Source organism: Hirundo rustica, chromosome 21 (assembly GCF_015227805.2).
Source record: "Hirundo rustica isolate bHirRus1 chromosome 21, bHirRus1.pri.v3, whole genome shotgun sequence".
NCBI lineage: Eukaryota > Metazoa > Chordata > Aves > Passeriformes > Hirundinidae > Hirundo > Hirundo rustica.
The window spans coordinates 176,073-199,603 of record NC_053470.1 but is presented as its reverse complement, the minus strand read 5'-3'; the positions used below and the strand labels follow the sequence as shown (position 1 = coordinate 199,603).

At 59.5% G+C, this 23,531-nt stretch overlaps 2 protein-coding genes across 5 annotated transcripts; one reads left to right on the top strand and one right to left on the bottom strand.

Moving 5' to 3' along the window:
• Window positions 1–357: 357 nt before the first annotated feature.
• SHROOM4 (shroom family member 4) lies at window positions 358–12,311 on the bottom strand. 4 transcript variants are annotated; one of them, XM_040084278.2, is made up of 10 exons: window positions 12,181–12,311; window positions 8,779–8,930; window positions 7,564–7,695; window positions 5,082–7,029; window positions 4,822–4,883; window positions 3,823–4,422; window positions 3,155–3,577; window positions 2,886–3,072; window positions 2,044–2,316; window positions 358–1,962 (listed from the first exon to the last, which is right to left on the bottom strand). In XM_040084278.2, the coding sequence occupies exons 1-10, from the start codon at window positions 12,304–12,306 to the stop codon at window positions 1,693–1,695; spliced, it is 4,173 nt and encodes a 1,390-aa protein (XP_039940212.1). In that variant the 5' UTR covers window positions 12,307–12,311; the 3' UTR covers window positions 358–1,692. The 4 variants fall into 4 exon arrangements, with proteins under 4 accessions (XP_039940212.1, XP_039940214.1, XP_039940215.1 ...); XM_040084280.2 differs by having other exon boundaries at window positions 3,823–4,389; XM_040084281.2 differs by lacking the exons at window positions 8,779–8,930; window positions 12,181–12,311 and adding an exon at window positions 8,327–8,744.
• A 2,628-nt stretch (window positions 12,312–14,939) lies between these two features.
• Window positions 14,940–17,835, top strand: BMP15 (bone morphogenetic protein 15). Its single transcript, XM_040084277.1, has 3 exons — window positions 14,940–14,959; window positions 15,174–15,651; window positions 16,139–17,835. The coding sequence occupies exons 2-3, from the start codon at window positions 15,333–15,335 to the stop codon at window positions 16,912–16,914; spliced, it is 1,095 nt and encodes a 364-aa protein (XP_039940211.1). The 5' UTR covers window positions 14,940–14,959; window positions 15,174–15,332; the 3' UTR covers window positions 16,915–17,835.
• The last annotated feature ends 5,696 nt before the right edge of the window (window positions 17,836–23,531 follow it).

The following is a 23,531-nucleotide window of genomic DNA, read 5'->3' as shown; positions in this document are numbered from 1 at the left end:
ACCCTGGTACAGGCTCAGCAGCAGCAGCATCCCCGGGCACGGGCACACCCTCCCTGGGGCTGCCCCAAAAGCTCTGGCAACTATGCCTTGGCAGATTGCCAGGGAAAAACTGTATCCACTACCCGAGTGTTGTGACCCCTACATGCATCCCGGGGGAAGGGTCCAGGTGCTGACCCGTGCCCCAACTCAGCCTAAGAGCACTGGGAGCGGAAGATACCTGCCCACAGCTGCACTTCAAGTGCCCCCTGTGCCAGGGGGGTATTCAACTCCCAAGAGCTTGCCAAGCCTTGGTTCATCCCAGCTGGAACAATTACCCCCTCCCGGCTACAGTGTCACTTGTTGGGGCACAGGGTCAAACCATGCAAGACACAGCCAGGACAGATGTGCAGCTCCTGCTGCTGCTTTACTGTTAGAGATACAATGGCATGCAGCAACATGCAGGTGCTGGAAGCTCCTCCAGCACAGGGCCCGGTGCAGGGCTGCTGAACCGCACCATGAGAGCAGCGTGTCCCCCATGGGGTGCAGTCTTTGGTCCTAGCAATGTTCCTGGAGGTGGTTGAGATGCAGGGAATGTTGAGGACCCCACTTCTGCCAGGCAGGTGTGGGGTGTAGTGTTTAAAAGGCTAAGGGTAGCCCAAAGCAGGGGTAGGAACATGGGGGGCCCGGTCTGGAGCACACAGGCAGGCAAAAAAGCTGCCTGAACCCTGGGCTGAGTTGTCCAGCTATGGGGCCACCCCAAAGTGCTGCAGCCTACCTGCCTCTTCAAGCCTCTGCCCCAAGCTCCTCCTGGTTGCATTAACCCCCCTACAAAATCAGTATGAAGGCATCTGTTCATGCCATGGAGACAGGTAGACAGTGCTGGGGGTGACATCTAAGTGCAATTTGTGCTGTTGCAGCACAGAAAATGGGACAGGTACTCCATTTTGTCCTTAATGTATTTTTTCCTCTATTAATCGCTCCTAGTGTTGAGCTAGAATCTACAGGTGAGGGCTGGCTGATGCCCGGTTGTCTCCATGCCCACAGCATTGGTGAGAGTAGCTGTAGGCCTCAGTGTACTGGTCCCAGAATCCTGTGCCCTGGCAGGGTACCATCACAAGACACAGGTACACAGCACCTACTGGTATTCACCTTGGCCCTCTGTGGTCCCTCAGCCAGCAGGGAGTGGGTTAAGAACCCGCTGGCTGGGGCCATTGTTTCTGACACAATGGGGAAGGAAGAGGATGCTGGGGCTGAAATTCCTTCAGCTCCCACCGGACAGATGGACAGAGCTGGACAAACAGACATGACAGAGGGTGTGTACAGTTTAACCCTTTCAGGTGCTGCATGAATAGTAGCTGGGGTGTTTTTAAGGCATGTGGTACAGCACCAGATACAAGACAGGCACTGGTGTCCAGGACAAGTTGGAGGGACCCCATGGGCACAGAAGGACCCATGGGAGTGGGTCCATCCATCCATCTGGTCTTGCTGGGCCACAGGCTGCTGAGTGGCCACAGCCTACGACAGCTCTGTGACACAACAGCCTGTCAACACCTGGACTGGCAACCCTTCCTCTGCTTGGTATATCAGAAAAATAAATAAAAGGCAGGGGCTGGACAAATGGACAGACACAGGGAGAGCCCACAAGGGACTGGATCTGCTTTGGCAGCAAGCTGGGATCGCAGCCAGGATCCCGGAGGGAGGCTGGGTAGGGGGCTAGCAGTCCTTGGAGGCCTGGCCAAGGCTCTCACGCAGGCATCTGAGCTGCTCCTGGCCCAGCTTGATCTTCTCTTCCAGCTCCCTCTGCTCAGCAATGAGGGCCGACTTCATCTTGATGAAGTGCTGGTAGTCCTGGAGGTGCTCGGCGGGCAGGTACCGTGCCACCATGGCAGCCACTGCCTCCTCCCGCCGCCCCACGTGCTCCTTCAGCTCTTTGGCGTCCTCCAGCTGTGCCACCAGCAGCCGCTGCTTCTCCCGCAGGGCCAGCTGTGGGCAAGAGAGCTGTCAGCGGCAGGGCATCCCACAGCCCAAAATCTCACGGGTGAGGGTCCCCTCCCCCATGCCCACCTTGTCCTCAGCAGGGGTGTGCGGCCCCAGGCTGCCCAGGGCGGTTTCCACCCGGGCCAGGCGCCCCGAGAGGGAGAGCAAGAGGTTGACCACCTTGTCCAGGTCACCCACGAAGAGGCGGTACTTGTCGAACTCTCCGGGGGTGCAGAGGGCTTGCAGGCGGGCAGCCACATCCTCACCCAGTGCCCCGTTGGCACTAATGTCTTCCTGCAACCCCCGTTGTGCCTCCTGCAGCACCACAAGCTTGCGGCTCAGGCTCTCGATCAGCTGCAGCTGCCAGAGCAAAGGGGTCAGGGGTAACTGGGGCCACTCCCCATGGGATCAGGGGACTGGCACAGAGGTGTAGGGGTGCTGTGCTAGGGCCCACAGTACCCAAGAACCTTGCTGTACCCCCGATTCCCATGAGCTACTGGCAATTCTCAGTCCCCACAAGAATCTGCCAATGTCGCAGATTCCATGTGCACCTAATGGATGCCCACAGTCCCTGTGGGCATCTGGGAACATCCCAGTCCCTGCAAGCATCAAGCATCTGGAGGTGCTGCTGGTCCCCATGAGCATCTGGTGAGACTCCCAGGTCCTGCAAGCACCTGACAATGTCCCTGGTCCTTGCAGACATCTGGCAACGTCCCAGCCCCGTGTGAGTATATGGCAATGTTCCTGGTCCCCAAAAGCATCCACCAATAACCCCTCTGCCCATGAGTGCCTGGTGATGTCCCCAGCTCCCAGGAGCAACCAGCGATGCCTCAGTCCCTGTGAGCATCCAGAAATGCCCCCAGTCTCCATGTGCACCTGGCCAGGGCAGTGGGGAACCATGAAGCAATTGTCCCCAGCAGTGCCTGTACCTTCTTTTCCACCAGCTCATGGTCCACCTCTTCCTCCTCATCCTCTGAGCTCCCCTCCACTACCTCCGGCAGCGCCTTTACCTTGTTGAGTGGCTCAGCTTTGCCCACTGCAACAGCACAGTGCACTGGGAAGGAACTGGAGCTGGCACCACTCCTGGGAGATGGTGAGATGGGCTCAAAACCTTGCCTGGGGAGACAGAAATACAGCAATAAGCACTGGGGGTGTCAGCTTGCCCTTGGCATGGGGCCCAGTGTGGTGCCAGCCCTACCTGTCCTGTGCCAGGGCCTCCAGGTGCCAGTCATGCTGGAGACACTTCCGCCAGGCCTGTCGCTCCCCTGCCACCAGCAGCTCACCCATCATCTCAGTGGAGGTGCCAGGGGAAGACAAGGGGGCCAGGACACTGGCCAGGGAATGGTCTCTGACAGCCACGTCTGACAGCCGTTCCTCGGAGTCCATGCAGCGGGGCTGAGGCCAGCTGCCCTGGCAGCTCACCCCCTCCACTGCCCCAGAACTGGGCTTGAGTTCCTCCAGCAGGGCAGGGCCAGAGCCACATTGCAGGGACAGGGAGCACTCACCCACCCCACAGGGACTGGCATAGCCATGCTCCTGGTTCTGGATGAGCCTTTGAGGCTGCTCCTCCATCTCCCAGGACTGCCTCATCTTTGGCCGCTTCTCCCCTGTTCCTGACGCCCTGCCAACACACACCCAGGGCATGTCAGCTACCCTGCCCAGCCATGGGGGCAGGGACACTCAGGGCTATGGCCATGCCAGGGAAAGAGGTCAGGGACACCCCCCAATGCAGAAACCCCCACAAGGTGCTCCAAGGAGTGGATTAGGATGCTCTGATACAGGGGATAAGGGCCCACGAAAGCCCCCTCATGCGTTCCAGCTGTGCCTACTTTCTCACTCCCACCCCCAAGCAATTGCACCACTTGCCTGCAAATCTCAGCGTCGGCAGCATCAGGCCCAGGAGTCCTGCGGAGTGATCTGGGGGGCTCAGGTCGGGGCCAGGAACGCGGTGGAGCAGGGGGGCAAGCAGCCTGCCCCCAGGACTGGCCTTTCTGCTCCACAGTGAGGCTCTGTGACCGCTCCCTCACTGCCTCAGCAATGCTGTGGATGGGCATTGGGGCAGCAGAGAAGGCAGAGCCATGCCCAGCACCATCTGGTGGGCGTTGGGATGCCCGGCGTTGCTTGTACTTCTCCCAGTTGGGCGGAGGTGGGCGGGGGGGTGGGGGCCCCTTCTTTTTGGGGATGCTGGGAGGGTCCAGTTTGGCACGGAAAAGGTCCTTCTGGTCACGGCCCCAGGGACTAGCAGGTTCCAGGTTGAGGTGGCTCTCAGAGAAGGCTCTGCCCCGTAGTGGGCGGTGCAATGGATCCGGGGGGCTCTCAGGGGTGTGAGCCAGGCGGTCACTATCCCACAAGAGGTCATGCGTGGATGTGGCCCGGTAGCAGGGTGGCCACCCTGGCTCGGTGCTCTCAAGGCAGGTGTGGAATGGGCCAAGCCTTGAGAAACCCAGTGGGTAGCTGGAGAGCTCACTAGGAAGAGAAAAAGGCACCCATCCTCCCACACACAGTCACCCATCTGGCAGTTCAGGCCCATTTCATGCCCTGCCTCGTTTACCCCAGCTAGTCATCCAGTTACACTGGTGGGAGAAGCACAGGCTCATCTGCCGGGCACAGCACCCCAGAGATGGCCCCAGACCTCCGGGGAAGGGTAAAGAGGGACCACCTTTGCTGTGGACACGTCCTTACATCCCCTTGCCCTGTGTGCCCCCTCCCACCTCAAAGGGCGCCATGCCAAGGATGGCCAAGGCAGTATGGGAGGCACTTTGTACATCCCCAATCAAAATCATGGCAGTCCGCACATCCCCCTGGTGGAGGTCCCCACTGAGTGGCACACACATCCCAGTGCAATGGCACCTGGCATGGGCTCACCTGATGGACTGGCTGACTTTCCTGGTTATTGCAGGTGGTTCCCACTCATCCTGAGGAAACTCCTGTGTGTGGGGGAAGGCAGTGTGAAATCCGCACCCCAACACCTCTGTCCCATCCCCATTCAGGCACAGAAGGCATGCAGGACATCTGCAGGGCCAATGGGGGCACAGTACCCCGCACCCCAAACCAGGGTCATAGTCCAGGGGTGCAAGGGAATATCAGGGCTGCTCCCCAGCACAGTCCCACAGGGTGTTACTCACCGGAATGAAAGCTCTCCGGGGGGCCCAGGCATCACTCTCCTCTCGCCCAGGATGGGGGGACAGGCAGCAGCAGTCAGGGCAGCGCACCCAGGGCAAAGGGTAACAGCGGCAGGTGTGGTCACGGGGCAGTGGTAGTGGGCACACATCCCCTCCACTGTAGCGGCAGGGCTCAGAGCGCAGGGGAACCCCGTAGGGGTAGGAGAAGCCCCGCAGGTAATCCAGCTCCCCTGGCCTCCCCAGTGGTTTGTAACAGAGGGGCTGCTCCCGGCAGCACTCAGCATAGGGGCCAGCAGAGCCAGGGCGGCTGGGTGAGGGAGGACTGTAGGGCTGGTCCACAGAGAGGCGGCGGACATCCCGGTGCTCAGGGCCAGGGTGCTGGAAGGCGCTGGGATCACCTGCTGGCAGCTTGCTGTGCCAGGGTGGTGCTGGTCGGCTGTTCTCCTCAAAGAACCGGCGGCGGTCGGCGAAGGGTAGCAGGACTGCTTCGTCGCTGCCCCGTGGTGGGGAGCTGCAGGCCGGCAGGCCCTGGCTGTAGCCCCCTAGTTCACTGGGGCTGGGCGAGTGTTGCAGCTGCAGCTTCTTTTCTGGGGACCAGCGCCAGTGGCCCCTGGCTGTTGGCACCACCAGCTCAGGGGATGGGGGCCCTTTGGGGGCTGGAACTGGGTCAGGGCTGGGGATACCCCGGTCTGCAGAGCGGCCAGCATTTCTGCTGTCCTCACTCGGTGCAGGGCTGAGACGCTCAGGCAGGCCAGGGGGTCGCTCTGCCAGTACACTGCCCTCGGGGGGCTCCTCAGTCTCCTCCACTGGCTCCTCACCAGGTGGAGGTGCACCAGGACCCCGGCTCTTCTGCAGCTGGGCCTTGCGCCGCTGGATCTCGTTGCGCAGGCTGGTGGCAAAGCGGTCGCTGCGTCGGCGCATCTGAGCAGAGCGGTGGGGAGGACCCCTAGCCCGCCGTGCCCCTCCCCGGCTCTCCTCCTCCACTGGCGCCTCAGTGCTGAGTGCTGGGCTGGCTCCCTCGCCATCCTGCCCGCAGGCTGGCTGCAGCTCAGGGCAGCAGTGGCACGGCGGTGGGCGGCAGCAAGGCTCTGGGCGGTGCGGGGTGTCCTGGGCAGCCCCTGTGGTTCCACCCCGGCTGCCCTCAGGATGCAGCGGGGACAAGGTCCAGCATTGCCCACTGGGTGCAGGCGAGGCTCGCCCGCTGTTCGTGCCCAGCTGGAGGGAGCGGAGCTGGGAGGCCAGCAGTTGCTCGGGAGCACTGTGACGGTGTGACACGTGGCCCTTGAGAGAGGACAGCAATGGGTTGTCACCTGCTGTCATGGCATCAGGCGCTTGGTGCATGCTGTCATCCAGGTACGGCTGGTTGTCAGACTCCATGCTCTTCCCCAAGAGTGGCTCTGCTGGGCATCGGTCCGGGTGGGAGCTCAGCATGTAATACCGATCAGCAGAGAGACAGTCCTTCGTGGGGTATGGCGCCAGTATCCTCCTGCCCACTACTTCCGCCTCCCCATCCCGCTGGCAGAGGAAGGTGTCAGAGATCCACCGGCTCTTAGCATGCAGCATGTCCGCTGACACTGACGCCTGGCGCCTGTCCCCTCTGCCGGCTGGAGCTGCCCGCAGGCTGTCCCTCCTGACAGGGGGCTGGGGGGGCACAGGTGCCCGCCAGGCCTCAGGGTGCCAGCTGGCAGATGGCTCAGCTCCTGTGGTCAGGTAGCGCCTGTCAGGGGCTTTGCAGGGGCCTTGGAGGCTGGAGTCGATGGACACGGCCTCTTCAGGACGGAGAGAGAGGGCGCAGTCAGAGGCAATGGAGCTAGCGGAGAAGGAGCTGTAGGCCGAGTCCCGCTTGCTGTGGTACATGCCCTGGTCAACGGGTGAGGGGTCTCCTTCACAGCAGGCCTGGCTAGGATGGTCCAGGCTCTCCATGCTCCCGATGGAGCTGCTCCGGTCAGTGCTGCAGTGCCAGGACAGTGGGTTCCACTGCAGGGACAGCTTGCTACTGCCTGGCCCCACGGCAGTGTTACAGGCACCTGCTGTCCCCCATCCAGCTCCACAGAGATCCCAAGGAGTCCACCTCCCCACATACACCCTCCCTGGGACAATGGAGCACAGGGCAGCACTGCCCCAACATGCTCTTCACCCCTGGGTTGGGGCCACCACCGAGGTTGCCTGGCACCGGCAAGGAGAGCAGGCACACAGGGAACACAGGATGTGTGTGACTCCAGCCATTTGAGACCTCCCAGCTCTGGCAAGGGGGGGCAGTTGGACTAAGCAGCTCCTGGCTGTTTCCAGCAGAGCCACCGCCCCTTCCTGCCGGGAGCCAGGAGTAAACAGCCAGGGGAAAGGGTAATGCAGGATGAGGAGGGATGCCCAGAAGTAACGCATGCAAGTATCCCTGCCACCCCCACTGCCACAACCCAAGAGGGTGCTCCATCTGCGCCCACCCCCCACCCCTTACACAGTCTCATAACTGCACCCAGGCTCTCACCTGACATCACACCCTGAGGGCCAGGAGAGGCTGAAGCCATCAGCCGAGCAGTGCATGGTGGGGACGTCTGGGCGGCTTTCGGCAAGTTTGGCCACATGCCAGGAATGGGGCCGGAGGACCGGCACGCTCCTCCTGCCAAGAGCAACAGCGGGAAAGGACAAGAATGGGGAGGAAGCCAGGCCAAGGAACCGGGGCTGAAGTCACTTCCTACAGGGCTTCCTGTCCCCCCCAGACCAGCGCCCGCCCAAAGGGGATGGCAGCAAGGAGGGTCCAGCCCTGCGAGCACCCAGCACTCGGCAAGGGATCCCACACCTCACCCAGATGGCCAGGGCTCCCCAGACCGCAGCATCCCTTTTGCCGCATCAATAGAGGACCAAGGACATGGCCTCTGCACAGCCCATACACAATGCCCTGAGCACGGCAAGTGTCCTTGCTGGGACTGGACTGGCTCCACCAAGGGACACTGGGGCCATGTCTGTCTCCATCACAAGCCTGAACTTCCCCCTTGTTCCTTTGTCCCTTAGCATCTGCAGCAAGCACCAGCCACATCATGTCTCCAGGAAGGGTCCTGTGCTGGTCTCTGTCCCATCCCTCATGGAATCCATAGGAGTCTCCAGTCCCGCCCCAGCACATACCACTGCACAGACATGGTCAGAAGCCACCTCCTGTACCTCCCGACTGCCCGGTTCTGCCACAGCATCTACTGACTGGACGAGAGTGGCAAGCTGTGAGGTCAGGGACTTCCCAGAACCCCCAAACTCACCATGGATGATGCTGAGCCCCAGCAGAGTCCTGTGGGACCCCTGCCCCTTGGGCAGTGCCCTTGCGCCGTCCCTGCCCTAGTGCTGCTGGAGCCGGAGTCAGTCAGGATGCAGCCAGGGAATGGATGCAGTTGGAGGGATTGTGGGGGGAAGGGACTGCAAGGCCCAGCCCTGCCTCTCCTTCCTTTCCCAGGCAAGCAGGCAGGCAGGAGGCAGGCAGGCAGGAAGGGAGAGGAGCGGCCATGCTTGAGATTACCGCCCAGCAAGGGGGTGGCGAGCCTGATGCACTGCCCTGGCTCTGATAGCTGGGCAGCCCCCACTTAGAAGGGCTGCACCCTGTCCCAGCAAAGGGCACCTCCAGGCTGGAGACAAGGGCACCTCCAGGTTCCTGCCAGTCCCCCAGGCAGTAAAGCCCCACCGGCCCTCCCTGTGAACCCTCCACAGCACTGCCAACCTGCGAACGACCATCTTCAGAGTGCGGTAGGAGCCCTTGATGAGGATCAGGGCCTCCTGGCGGGATCCGTACAGCGGCGTCCCGCTGATGTTCACCAGCTCATCGCCTGGCTGCAGCCGGCGGGACAGTGCAGCCTTGCCCCCATCCTCGACCTGGTGACAGAGAGGGGCGTCAAGTGGGGCACAGCCCCCAGAATATCCCAGGGGATGTTCCACGGCCACCGTGTGTCAGGGAAGAAAGAGACTTTGGAGAAGGTATCTGAGCTCCAGGCACCACAGAGGGATCTGCGGGGCCAGGCTCTCCCCCTTCTTTGGTCACATGAATTTCTGAGCAAGGGCATTGGGGAGGGGGGTGAAAGAAAAATGTCCCATCCCAGCAGATTCCCCTGCAGGCACAGGCAGCACAAGGGCCCTTTGTCTGGAGAGGATGCCAGCCCCTGCCACTGCTTCCAACCCCACATCGAGCCTGTCAGGGCACCCATAGTGATTTCGATGCCCAGAGGATGCCATACCATCCTATGTGCCCAGAGGAGACAACAGTAGGGGACGTGATGAGCCCTGGCACATGCCTACCCTCCTGAACACTCATGGCCAAAATGAACCTGGCACCCTGTATTGCTGTGCTTAGAGGAAGTAGGGCCAAGGTGCTGCCAGCATGTGAGACCCTGGCCCATGCCCTCTGCCCTAGCTGGTAGGTGCAGTCCTGGCAGCCTGGTGACAAGCAGCGCCCAGCTGGGCTAGGCTGAGTGCCCATTGCCGGCACTGACATCTGCCCATCCTGCCACTGCAATGGCCAGGGATCACCAAGTCCACACCACAGGGCTGGCAAGCAACTGGAGCTGCATGGATGTGGCAAGACCCTACAGCCACCCACAAGGCAGAGCTAACCTGGCACCATGCTGGGGCTCCTGCACCAACCCTGCCCATGCGCTTCACCCTGCCCAGTTGCTTCCAGGCCTGGCCCAGAAATGAGCTCTGCTCACAGTGCCTGCAGGGCAGCCAGGCCCCAGTGCCAGGGAGCACATATGGCTTCCTAGCAGGTCAGTCATTGTGCATGTGCCCCTGGGCACCACTTTCCAGCCCAAATGCTGGGCAGGGCTCAGGGGGCATTCCACTACCCCTGGACAAAATGTCACTTCAGGAGGGAGGAAGCCAGGGGTAGCCAAGCCTCCTGCCCAGTGCACCACTGCTCCATGGCCCTGGCTGGCACAGCCGTGCCAAGAGCCAACAGCTCTCCCATTTTTTCAGGGATCTTAGCACCGCAGTACCATGCCCAGGCTGGGCACAGCCCAGTGTGCCTGCCTGTGCAGGCAGGCTACTGTCCTACCCATATGTCAGCCATGGGGCTGCCTTCCTGGCAGGGGACCCTGACTGCCTGTGAGGGCTCCCAGTCCTACCATGCAGTTGGTGGAGCACCTGGGTTTACCCCGTGCTGTGCTACTGCCCACCACTGGGCATCAGCAGAGCATGCAAGGCAGGCTGCACCTTCACCTCAGTCCTCTGTGCCCTCCCAGTCTTGCCTGACACAGCCATGGGGATGAGTCAGAGGTGAAAGATGCCCTACTGCTGCAGGACACCACCAGGTCTGCACTCATGTCTGGGCCATCACATGCACCAGGATGGACAGGCTTAGCCCTGGCACCTCTCACCAGGAGCTAAAATTGGCATAAACGGCTCTTTCTTCTGCCTTTGCCACCAGTGAACTCAGCACTGGCAGCCAAACCCCACCACCTGCTGCCCTGCCTGGCTGTGCCAGCCCAGGACACTTGCCTAACACCATCCCTGGAGTTCACTCTGGGCCCTAACGGTGGGCACCAGATGCCTCACGAAAACGTCTGCCTGTCTCAAGAGAAACTTCTTAGGAGTCACAACCCGAACGGTGCCAGAGCTGTGCCCATCCTACCCCACACCAACCTCCCTCCTTGCCCTCGATATGCTCATGGAAGCCTGTGCCGGAGGACGTTCTCAACTCCCTGAAAGGCTTAAGAGCGCTGTGGGAGCACCGCCGCGGGACTCTGCCACAGGAAGGGATCCCGCCCGGAGTGGGCTCAGAGGCCAAACTCTGTCACAGAGTGCGGGGACGCCCTTCCCCTTTCCGGCCCGCGCCTCCCGCGCCACAGGCGGGGGCCGCCCCCTCTCCGCACACACCTCGGCCGGCCGCAGCGGCGGAGCGGTGGCCCCGGGGGACCCTCCCCTGAATGCGCTGAGCGCTGGAACAAGCCCCTTTTGTCTGCTGAGCACACGCGGTGGCGGCGTGTCCGTGGGAGTGCGGGGGCCGACGCCCCGCAAGCCAACCCCCTTCTCGAAAGTGGTGAGGAACGTACATCCCCGGGCCCTCCCATACCTTCCTCCGGCAACCGGCAGACCCACGGGGACCCACCACCTCGAAGGCCGGCAGCGAGTCGGGGCGCGGGCAGTTACTCCCTCGGCGCCCGGCTCCCCACTCGCCAGCGGTGCCACCTCAGGACGCAAGGCTGGGACCGGAGCCACTTTTCCAGCTCCCCCAGCCAGACCGCGCTGCCCGCGTCCCGCCGAGGGCGTGGAACGGCCCGGGGGCGCAGTCAGCCCGGCTCGAGGCAGGGAGCAGCCCCGGGGCCGCCAGCCCGGCCCGCCGCACCCCGACTCAGCAGGAAGGTGACACCGGCCGGGCAGGCGGCCAAATCGTCCGGCGACACGGCCCCGTCTGGGCTCCGTGGAGGGGTGGCTATTTGGAGTTCCCCTGGCCGCTGCCCGGCTCCCTGCGGGTCCCTCCGCGAGTCTCCACGCGGGGCGATGCGCTGGAGGGGGCTGCGGGAATCGGTGACCCTCTGCGTGGCGAGACATCGAGGCCGCAGGGGTCACCCTCAGCGTTCGCTACCGGCTGCGACCGGGCTCCGCTCGGCATCGCACCCCGGCGCCAACCCCGTCCCGGGGCACGGTCCTGTCCCTGCGTTCCAGGGGTTTCCCCACCGTGGCCCTAAACGTCCCCGTAGAGCCCGGTGTCCGGGGCGCCCATGGGCGCGGCACCGACGGATGGGCACACGGGAGTCTGACCTCCCCCGGCTACGGCCTGCGGGACGGGACCGGGAAAGTCGTGAGGGAGACGTGGGGGCCGCCCCCGACGCCAGCCCAACGGATGTGCCAGAGGAATTTCTTCCTGCCGCCGGCCCCGGGCTGTCCCTCCGCCCCTCTCGCTCTCACTCTTCCCCTCGGCTCTAAGTGGAGGGTCGCGGGGACCGTGGGTGCGAGTGGCTGCCCCCGTCCCGCCGCGCCAGGACAAGAGACCCCGCGGCCGGGGCTCCCCGCAGCCCCGACGCCGCCGCGCCCCGGGTGTCCTCCCATCTCCCGCGCCTCGCGACGGGCAGGAGGCCCCTGGCGGGGGCATGCCGCGGAGCCCACGCGGGACTGTGCCGGCCGTGCCTACCTTGGAGACGATGAGGGGCTCGCCGTGCTCTAGCCCGCCGCGCAGCGTGAAGCCCCAGGGCGCGCCCCCCTGCAGCTGCACATGCACGTACTGAGGGGCGCCGGGCCGGCCCTCGGCCCGCTCCATGGCAGCTACAGCTACAGCCCCATCCCGGCCCGGCCCCGAGCTGTGGAGGAAATTACACCCCCGCCCGCCCGGGCTGAGCGGCGCGGGGAGAGTGCGGGGCGGGGCCGGCCCGCACCGGGACTGCTCGGCCGCCGCCAATGAGGCGCGGGGGGACGGCGGCGGCCGGCTCGGCACGGCACGACTCGTGGCGTGGCTCTGCACACAATGGCACAGCACAGCGCTTTTCTACTCGGTAGCTTGGCATGCCATCCTTTAGCCCAGGGACGTGAAGTGAGCTGCTTGGCTCAGCTTGGTACGGTGCAACCGGTGTATTTCAATTCAGTCCAGTTCAGCCCAGCGGGGCATGATATGGAAGGTGCGCAGATCTCAGTGCAGTGTGACACAGCACAGCTCAGCTCAGGTAGGATGGCAGGGGGGCCAGGATGGGTTAACTGGCCCAGCATGGCTCAGCCTGGCACACCTCAGCACAATTCAGCTGGGTTGGTACATTCTGACTTGGCTCAGCTCAGCTCAACATGACACAGAGCAAAGTTAAGCTTGTTACATAGCAGAACAACCAGAGGCCTCATCTGGCGTAGCTCCACTTGGCCTGGCCCAGTTTTGTTCAGTGCAGTTCAGCTTGGTTGACTTGGACACGCAGGGCTGGCACAGTTCAGCTCAGCAGAGCCTGGCCTGGCTTGACTTAGCTTGACCACGCACAATTCAGCTCAAAATGACCCAGTTTGGTTTAGCACAATATGTGCCACCAGGAACCCACACCAATAGGGCCTGCTCGGCACAGCTTAGCCTGGCATGGTGGCAGTTTGACAGCACTCACACAGGTGCAAGGGGGTGGCAGTAGGGTGATGTAGCCCCATCGGCTCCCCACCACACAGTCCCACTGGTGCCCCAAGCTCCACTGCCTGCAGGCCAGCACATGCTGCTGGCTCCTGTCTGACCTACCCAAGCCAGCCCCTACCCTGTCCATATCCTGCCGGGCACCTTAGGGCAGACTGTGTGGCAGTTGGGCCGTTCTTCACCTTTGTCTTTTCCCTGCCAGACCCAGGAGAGGCAGCTGTGCCGCTTGGGGGAAATTGAGGCAGGGAGGAGGAGGCGGCAGATGGCACCCGGGGATGGTGGGAGTGGATCGGCAAGGATTCCCGGGGTAGCCCGAGAGTCCTGCTCCTCCCCTTCCCGCCTGGGGCCACGACTCATCTCCTTTCCAGACAACACAGCAAGCCTGAAAAGCTCTACTCTGCAAGCAGCGCTTGCGGCCCCTGGTTCCCTGCCATGGCCCGGGAGGGTCGGCTTGTAGTGCCAGGCTGGTGAGCCACCCTAGGCTTGTTCATTCCCAGTGCTGGAAGGGTCTCAAGATTTTCTTGATAGTCCCTGTCCACAAGCACTCTGCCTGCTCCCTGTGCAGCCTGGCTGCAGACACAGCCGAGTGTCACAGGGTGTGGGGTGGAGTGGTACCTGGGCTATTTATAGTGCTGGAGCCCACTCAGGAGAGATGCATGGTCACCCCTGCCCTACCCCATACAACCTTGACGTCTCCACCACTGACATGTCCACTATCCCTGACCTAAATCTCCTGCTCTCCCCTATGGCCTTCCCACTTGTCATGCCGCCCACTCATGACTGGCTGCTGCCATGCCCGGACTTTTCCCAACCTTCACTGGCTCGTCTGCCCCATGTGTGCTCTCCCAATTGAGTAACCAGGGCTGCCTGGCCAGGCGAGAGGGCTCTTATGCCCTGTCTCATCACATGGCCCTACAGCACATTTAGCGCCACACACACTCCCACACAGCCCTCCCAGCCCTTGACACTGTGCCCAGCTGGCACCAGGAAGGGTGGGCAGCAGACATCAGTACAACCCCCCAACCGCTCCAGCTCTCCCCATGTCCCTATGCCTGCACCAGTCATTCCCAACCAGTGTGCTCACCCCCTGACCGCTTCCATCCCAGCAGGAGAGCAGCAGTGCACTCTGGGCCTGGGCACAACACCAGGGACTCTGGAGGTGGTACTGGCTGCAGCTGCCCACACCACACTCTAGTAGTGTGCCCAGAGGGCTCTTCCCAGGCAAGCACCATGGAGTCACTGTCTGCAGTACGGAAAGTGCCTCGAATGGCCCATGCCAGCGGGAGGGTGGGCATCATGCTCACAACCTCTCGGCTTTGAGCAGATGCTGGCAAAAAGACCTGGAAAGAGGTCAAGGCAGGCAAAGTTGTGGGCATGCTGATGGTGATGGCAGGATGATGCCTACAGTGGGGTACTCCTGGCTTATCCAGAGATACTTAGCACTGCTGGGCTCAGGGTCACTGTGCTCACCCATGTGCCTTAGTGCCAGCTGGACAGAGTGAGGCACTAGGCAGCCTGGCTGTGCTGCAGGGCTGTTGGGGAGCAGAACCCAGGCTCTGTGCCTGCTTGGGCCAGTGCAGACCAGCTTGCAGCAATGGGCACAAAGGTGCTGAGCTACTGCTGGAGAGTAAGCACAGAGTGGAGGGAGCTGGAGGGACTCTCATCACATGAAAGCACCCTCTCAGGCTCTGTCTGGCCCCATTTCCCTGGGACCCAGGGAGCTTCTACCTCTTTAAAACCTGATTGAGTCCATGCCTTTAAAATAGGCCTGGGCAGGCACCTCCTACCCTGTAGGAGGAGGCTGAGCCAGGAGCAGGTGGGCTGAGTGAGCTGGTTCTCCCACCCCACTTCACCCTACTCCCCTACCCTAGCACCTTTACAGCCCTCATAGCCAGGCTCTGTTGGGCTAGCTTTGCTCCTGGTCTGGGTTTTAGTCTGGAATTTATACCCCTTTTTGCATACAGAATCCCCCCACCTTTCTGTTCCTGTGCCAAGCTGAAGCAGCTAGTGTGGTTGTCCTGTTTTGATAGGAGCTGGAAGCACCCCGGGATCCTTTTGCTGGTGCCCACAGGCAGTTCTGCCTCTCAAGTGGGGAGAAGCATGACTGCAGCTTCTCCCTAATTCTTCTGCTGGCTATCCCCACCTTGTCCCACTTACCTGCTCCCTCCCCAAACACACACTCACCTATCATGGCTATGCCCTACCCTTTCACCAGCCTCCTCCTCCTCCTTGTTGTGCCCCTTTCCCAGGCTGCAAACCAGTCCCCACTGCCCCTTGGCTCCCTGCCTTCTGGCCCCACCCTGCCCCTCCTGCAGGCTCTGCAAAGGCGGGCTCCAGGCAGCCCAGGCTGGCAAGTGGGGCCAGCCAGTGGGCAGCCCCTGCGTTACATGCTGAATCTGTACCGGCGTGCTGCTGACCGTGAAGGCCGACCCCGCCGCAGCCGCAGCCTGGGCACCAACACCATCCGCCTGGTCCAGGCCAGTTCCCATGGGGGCCAGCCCTGGGCAGGTAAGGAGCTAGTGGGCACTAAGGATGGTATGGGGGCTTAGCAGAGCTAGCAGCATGGGCTTGAACTCTGAAGGCGAGGTCTCTTGCCTGCTTCCTTCCCCCTCTCTGCAGTGTCCTGGCTGGGGGTGCTCTTGGCCGTGGGGTTCCATTTGGCTGGAGTCAAAGGCTCTGCCGCAGGTGTGAGAGGGGGGAACACATTGCTGTCCCTTTTGTGCCCTTCTCTCCTTCCCACCCTGCCTGATGCTGTGCCAGGCTGGTGGTGTTGGTGCAGAGGATGGGAAATATTACAGGCTCTCTTTGCCCTTCATACCACCAGCAAACCTTGGTTCATGGCTTCTGTTTTGCTGCAGCTTCTGCCTTGTGCTGGAGCAGATCGTTGTCACAGGTTCTGCTGTGCTGTATGGGGCTGCGGCAGCACCATGAAAGGGCTGCTGCACAGTGCCTCCTGCACTATGCTAAGGGTATACTTGTCGCTGCTTCCCTGCAGGTCGCTGGTACTTGCAGGCCCTCACCTATCACCTGGAGGGCCAGCCAGAGGCCGAGCAGCTCCTCAGAGCCACTGTGGTCTACCTGCCCAGTCTGTCACTGGCCCACAGTCGTCTCCTCTGCGCTCTGGAGCTGGTGGTGGCTGGCGAGGCACCCAGGGTGCTGCTCAGCCCCACAGTCCGTCCCCACCATGGCTGGGCCGAAGTTGATGTCACCCCTTACCTGGTGCTGGGGAACAGCAGCGTGGGGAGCCTGGCACTGCGGCATGTCTGCGTGCATGCTGGCCGAGCAGGAGGCCACGATGCCCCGATGGCCCCTGGCCACCCTTTCCTCCTTCTTTACCTTAATGATACCCAGGCGGGGTTGGCACCTCCAGCAGCAGGGCCCCACCGACACCGACGTGATACAGGGACATTGGCTCATGACCTGCCCAACTACCTGCGGGAGCAGGGAGGAGAGAAGAGTGACTGTTCCCTCCGCCCCTTCTCTGTCAGTTTTGCACAGCTGGGCTGGGACCACTGGATCATCGCTCCTCACCGCTACAACCCACGTTATTGCAAGGGCACCTGCCCCCACCTACTCCGCTATGACTACCACGCACCCAACCATGCTGTGGTGCAGAGTTTTGTTCATCAGCTTGTGGATGCCAATGTGCCCCGGCCATCCTGTGTGCCCTACCGCTACAGCCCCATCAGTGTCCTCATGATTGAGCGCAATGGAGGCATACTGTACAAAGAGTATGAGAATATGATTGCAGAGTCTTGCACTTGCCGGTAATTTCCACTGCCCCAGCACATCACCCCTGGGCTCTGCCTCTTCCTGCAGATCTGGACTTTAGAGTTTATCTTGCTCTGCCTGGGGCTTACTTGGCTCATCTCCCCTCCCCATGCAGTGCTGCTCAGTGGGGAGGTTTTACAATGACAGTTTTATGTAAATTGTGTATTTTTAAAGGCAGGAACCCGTGCTGGGGTGGTTTCCCCATGGCATCTGTCCTTCCTGCAGCCCCCATGGCTGCTGCCTGGTTTTGGTGGGCAGGGGGGCTTGGCCTGATGTTCTCAGAGATGAGCTGTGTCCCTAAACTGGAGTATGAAGCTCTTAGGAGGTGGCTGGGTGTCTCCTGGTGGAACCAGGGAAGGGAGGGTAAAAAGTCTAGGTGTCTCTGTGCTTTGCATTTGACACATTGGTGGTGTCAGGATCTGATGCGACCCTGCCTGTGGCATTCCTTCCCAACTCACATGCACCCCATCCCTATCTAGTCTCAGCTGCAGAGCCATCTCACCAGGCTGAGAATTTGGGCTGGAGGGAGGAAGCCTCTCTCCTCCCCTGAAGCTCTGCTCTGGAAGGGCTATGAAAAACTGGAGGAACCTGAGCTGCTATCTTTGCTTCTAGTGCTAGAGGCCAAGGCAGCTGCCTGTGCTGGGCTCTGCCTGCTGTTTCCTCTGACACACTTGTTCTTCAGCTCCTTGGCTTGCCCTCTAACAGGGCTCAGGTCTTGTTCTATCCCAGAGGTCAGACTCTAATTGCAGATGTCTCTCTACCTTCTTGCACTCTTGCTGTCACAGAGGCCTTGGGCTCTGCTGGGCTCCTGGCATGTCCCTATTCCCAGAAGGGTCAGTCCTGCTCTCAGCACCCCTGCTGCCTGACTTTCCTCTATTTATTGCTTGACTGTGAATAAATAAATTGATTGATTTTGCTAAAGACCATCTTGGCCTGTTCTTGCACTGTCCCCAGGGTGCAGCAGGTGCCCCCTATGCAACTGCCCTTGTGCCTTCACTGGAGGGGGTGGGTGCATGGGTAAATCCTAGCTGGTTCAAGTCAGTGTAATGGTTTTAATTTAATAAAACCAGGCAGAAACACTAATTAATGTAGGGGTTTTAGTATTAATTTTTTGTGGGAGGGAGAGATTAGGAGAAAAATAAATAAAGCGTGCTTAAGCTTAAAAATGAACAAAAATAGTTTTATTAACATATATTAAAAGAATGAGGAGGGAAGAAAAAAATGAGAAAAACAAAAACTAAAACAGAATGATACTTTAAAACACGCTTCTTTTCTCTTACAAACTATTAACTTTCTTATTGAACAACATAGAAAGACACAACTTAGGATTTTCAGTCAGTTTCACTATTTAGACATAACTACTCATTATTTTAGGAGAAGAGTCCTTTTAAGATATTTTATGAAGACGTTTGCCATAAGACAAAATAGTCTAGTGCTCCTAATGTCACACATCTGCTGCCACCTGGAGTTTTTGCAGACTGTGATGTTTTATCAGCAAAGCTTCTCAGTGTATCTGGGGTATTATTTACAAATACTTCTTCTGATCTAAAATCATCTTTGTCTCAAAGGTTGAGACCTCTCTTTGACCCAGGAGCGGGGTTTTCAAAATTCTTAAATAAATCTCCATTACATCAGTCTTTAATTTTGATTAGAATAGCATTCTACCCAAATTATACTAAGATGCTGTAAAGAACAGTTAATTTCTTCATAATTTACCTTTAAAAAGTCTGGTTAAAAGTGTCCACTTCTTCAATCCTATTCCAATATTATTATTTCTTTCACTTCTCATCTAACTGACTTCATTCGGTGTCTGTTCTATGTACCCCTGTGTTTCCTTTCTTCTTTCTCTCAAGGAAGAATTGTGCTTTAAAAGTTCTGTGTTGCTAAGAAGGGGTTAAATCCGCCCGAGCTTGCAAAGGCTATGTGCACGTGCAGGGCTGAAGAAAAAATGCAAGGCCGTGCTGATGGAGGAAGCTGGTAAAGGTCCTTTTTTCCACCTCTCGGTCTCATCTAGGGCGGTCCAGCTCAAAGTTGTTATGGAGCTGCAGGCTTGCTTTCTCCGCTGCCAGCGGTGGTTAAGCTGGGCCATGTTTTGGCCCCTTCTGCCGTGGTGTGAGCACATGGCCCCGCACTGCCGAGCTGCAGCTGCCCCTCTCCCCTGCCAGCAAGCGAGGGAAAGGGGCTCAGCCGGGCCAAGCCTTCCCTGTGCAGGCAGCGGCCCGCTGACCCCCGGCCAGGCCCGGCCCGGCCGCCCAGAGAGGCAGCAAGGCCCGACCCGAGGCCGCCCGCCACTCCCGATGTTACCTCATTGCTAATTTCTAAAGCGAGAGAGAGAGACTGATTTCCTGCAGTTAGTTTTTAAATGTCCCCTCCAAAGTCGCATCGACTCTTCTCATTAGTCAACTTAGCTGCCAATATCTCAGCCAGCTTTTTGATAGGTCCTTGTCCTCCCCCTCCCCCCCCCAACACACTCTACGGTCCGGGCAGGGGAAAGCATTTTACATTTCTCTATATCTAGAAAACAAAACTGTGCCAACCTATGACAGTCGGGCATATGAGAAGTGCCTCCCCTAGGAGCATCATTGACCTGCCCTAGTGCAGAGGAGACCAGACGTGGCAGCAGGCAGCTGCCTCCTTGGGGCTGAGAACAAGAGATGCCCCACATCCCCTTGTATGGGGCAAGTCCAAGATACCATGGAGGGGCAGTGAGCCAGGTCTCCTGGGGCTGTCTGTCACCATGGCCAAGGCATTTCTATGCCAGGCCTATTGTGGGTAGGTGTCTGCAAGCAAACCTGCAGAAACCCTGTTTGCAGTGCTGGAGCAAAATTTCTATTTGAGCAGCAAGGCATAGGTGGCAGTAATCACCCTTGGCACCAGAGCTTGGGGGGCACTGTCACCTGGGTGCTGTTTCTCCACAGCTCATGGCTTTTGCCAGGGTCTCCTCTTGCTTGGGATCCAGCCCCATCTGTTATTGCTGACCCAGGTTCCATGGGGATGTTTCAGCACTTTCATTTTTCCCACAAGTGTTTGCTCTTGGATGGGGTACTGTCAACTCCAATCCCTCCCTTTCCTGCTAATCTCAAAGTTTCTTTCCCATCCTGGAAGAATGAGAAACCACAGAGCCCCAGGCTCCTCTCCTGCCCCTTGTCCCCAGTTAACCACACCTTGGTCATGGGTGGGGGATGTTTTCTGCTTTTTTTGGAAGACCACAGATCTGAGCCCTATCAATCACTAAGCACGTGGTGTTGACTCATTCAGGCAAGTGATGATAAAAGACATGGAAAGGGGCATGCTTCCAGGCCTGGACACCCCTGGATGCCCGTGGCCCCCCAGCCCTAACCTGCTGCCAGCACCCTTTGGACCATCTCGGCACCTGGAGATGGGTGAGCACTGGAGTTTGTTGTTCCAGCCCTGTGTCCTTGTATGCACTGTGCCAAACGGGCTCTTGTGTCTTTTGGGATGGGCCCCTTCCCCGAGTACCCATGGGTTCCCAGGGGCTGCTCCAGCAGTGGGGTCTCTTCCATGCTGGTGGTGGGACAGATGCTACCACAGAGATGGAGGAGCAGTGATTCAGGGAAAGAGTCACTATCCCGGATGATCCTGGCATTGTGCCTGCATCATTGCCGGGACTGCCAGGCACAGGTTGCAGTGACCCCAGCCTGCGGCCTAGGTGCACCTTGCAGGGAGAATCTTCCTGCAGATATGTGAGCCCCTTGGGCACACCCTGGCATCCCATTGGGGACCACCAATGTCCTGGTTTTGGGCACATGCCCCCAAGCCACCCTCAGGCTGGGATCTTGCCTGCAGAGCTGCTGCTGGCACAGTGGGCTGCACTGGCCCCTTTCTTTCCTCCAGGCCAGTTAATGCATCCCTGTCCCCTTCTGCCTTGTTCCCAGCTCCCTCCCTGGCCCCAAACCCCACACCGAAGTTTTGCTTATTTTCCACAGGGTGCTCATTCACTATCCCTCCTGCTGCCCCTTCTAAGTGGGCATGACCACCTCACACCCCACATCCTCCAGGCTGGCACTGGGCAGAGAGCGGACATGTCCCATGTGCCCTTGCAGTGCTGGGTCAAATCTGGGCTGGAGTACAGGAGCACCAGGATGGAGGTCACTCAGCTGTGGAGAGCAGTGGCTCCCCAGACACCCTGCTAGGGACTGTAGCTGGATGAAAATGGTGATGACCAGGATCCAGATGCCTCATGGGTGCCCTGCAGAGGTGCTGGCAGCACCCAGCTGGAATGGGGGGGGTAACAAGGGGTTGTTTCTCTGCCCAGAGCCACAAATATAAGTGCAGGGACATTACCTGGGAGGAACAGTGCCTAGTGGAAGCACCTGACAGATGGCATTTGCAGCACTATGGAAGCCTCAGCACTCAGAATGGCTGACAGCACTCAGAATGGCAGTCCCCACTACCATCCCCAGGCATCACCATTCAGCCTGGCCCTACTCCTCTCCCTCCTCTTGCTTCTCCCCAGCTCCCTCCAGGTGGGTCTGGGCATGAGGGACAAGTGCCAGGAGACTCAGGATGCTCCTCCTTGCTCCACCTGCCCCTCTGGGTGCTCCAGGAGCCCCAGGGGATGGAGGTGCATGTGGCCCCCCAAATGCCCCACACAACACCCTTCTAGAGAATGGAGGGCAGCAGACCCCTGGGTGCCCACTGCTGGCACCACATGGATTGTGTGATCAGGGCCTGCAGTGACCGGGGATCCCTGTTCATTCCCTGAATCACTCCCTGCCTAGTCTCGCCTGCATCCCTGGGACTCTTCATGTCTCTCATCCCTATAAGCCGTGTGACCCACTTCATGTACCCTGATGTCCCCAGCCATGGGGCCTCACAAGTACCCCAATCCCACTAACTTTGGGAGTTCTTGACCCCCATCCCTACACCATTCCCCACTGCCCACAGTCCAGGGACCTCCTGTGCACACCAGTTGTGGTGTCCTCCAGTTCCAGTGACTCCAGCCTAGGCATCCCCCCAGAAGAGCCCCTCATCCCGATGCCCCCAGCTCAGGGATGCTCCCCCTCTGGAAATCCTGGCACAGCTCTCATGGCTGCTCTGCCCCACAGGGCTAGGTGTGTGCCCAACCATCTTATGAGCACTGACAGCCACTGGCGTCCCCAGGAATGTCCACCGTGCACTGAGACTCCCAGAGACCAAGGGACAGCATGCACTCACTGCTGAGACAGGACTCTCCAGCAGCCATATGTCCTGTGGGCTGGACCAGGGAGAGACTGTGCAGCTGAGCTCCCTGGGACAATGCTGTGGCTGGGCCACTCCAGATGCTCTGCACAGAAAATAAACCAAATACACCCTGCCCACATTCAGCACCTTCCTGCCCCTGCCTAGCTGTGCAAAGGCAGGTTACATGGGTGACAGAGTCATGTGTGTCTCAGGGTGCCACATGGCACCTGCTGGCTCCTGTCTCTTGCCCAACAGCTGCAGAGTCCGACACAGCTCCCACTTGGCTTCCACCTGCCCAAAGGAGTCCCTAGGATGAGGTGTGCTGCAATCTCCAGGAGCCCACTGTGCCCAAATGCTGCTGGTGCACCTGTGTGGGTGCACATATGTATGATGCACATGTGTCTGCCTGCACATGTGCACGCAGGTGTACGCAGTGTATGCCTCCGTGTGTGTGCACATGTGTGTGATTGTGTATGTGCATGGGAAGTGTGTCTGTGTGCTTGTGTGTGTGCTTATAGGTGAGTGTACCTGTGGGTATCCACAGGTTCGCACACCCGTGGATCTACATAGGTGCACATGTGTGTATATTGCCATGTGCTATGGATGCATGGAAGTACAAAGCACAGCTGTGTACACATGTGCGTGTGGAGGTATGTGTGCACACGAGTCTGCCTGTGCATGTGTTCCAGTGCGGATAGGTGTGTGCACACCGGTACGTGTGCATGTGTGTGCATGCCCATGCCTCTATGTGAACGTGCACACCTATGGACGTGTCCATACCTCTGTCCACATGTGTCTGTGTGTCTGTCTGTGCACCTAACGTACGTGTGTGTGTCCATGCAGACCCACATCGGTACGTGTACCCATCTGTGTGTCCGTCTATGTGTTTGTACAGTCTAACACGAGCAGGTAAACCCATCCGTGCGTCCCTGAGGTCCAACACCACACACGAGTCCCTGTGTCCGTTCCACACCGGCACAGGTATCCGTGCGTCCGTCCCTGTATCCGTATATCCGTGTACCCCTGTATCCGTGTATCCCTGTATCGGTGTGTGTGGCTGTGTGCCCGTCCATGTATCTGTGCATCCGTCCGCGCGCCTGTCTTTTTAGCCGTGTGTCTGTCTTTTTAGCCGTGTGTCTGTCTTTTTAGCCGTGTGTCTGTCTTTTTAGCCGCGTGTCTGTCCTCTTAGCCGTGTGTCTGTCCTCTTAGCCGTGTGTCTGTCTTTTTAGCCGTGTGTCTGTCCTCTTAGCCGTGTGTCTGTCTTTTTAGCCGTGTGTCTGTCCTCTTAGCCGCGTGTCTGTCCTCTTAGCCGTGTGTCTGTCCTCTTAGCCGTGTGTCTGTCCTTTTAGCCGTGTGTCTGTCCTCTTAGCCGTGTGTCTGTCCTTTTAGCCGTGTGTCTGTCCTCTTAGCCGTGTGTCTGTCCTCTTAGCCGT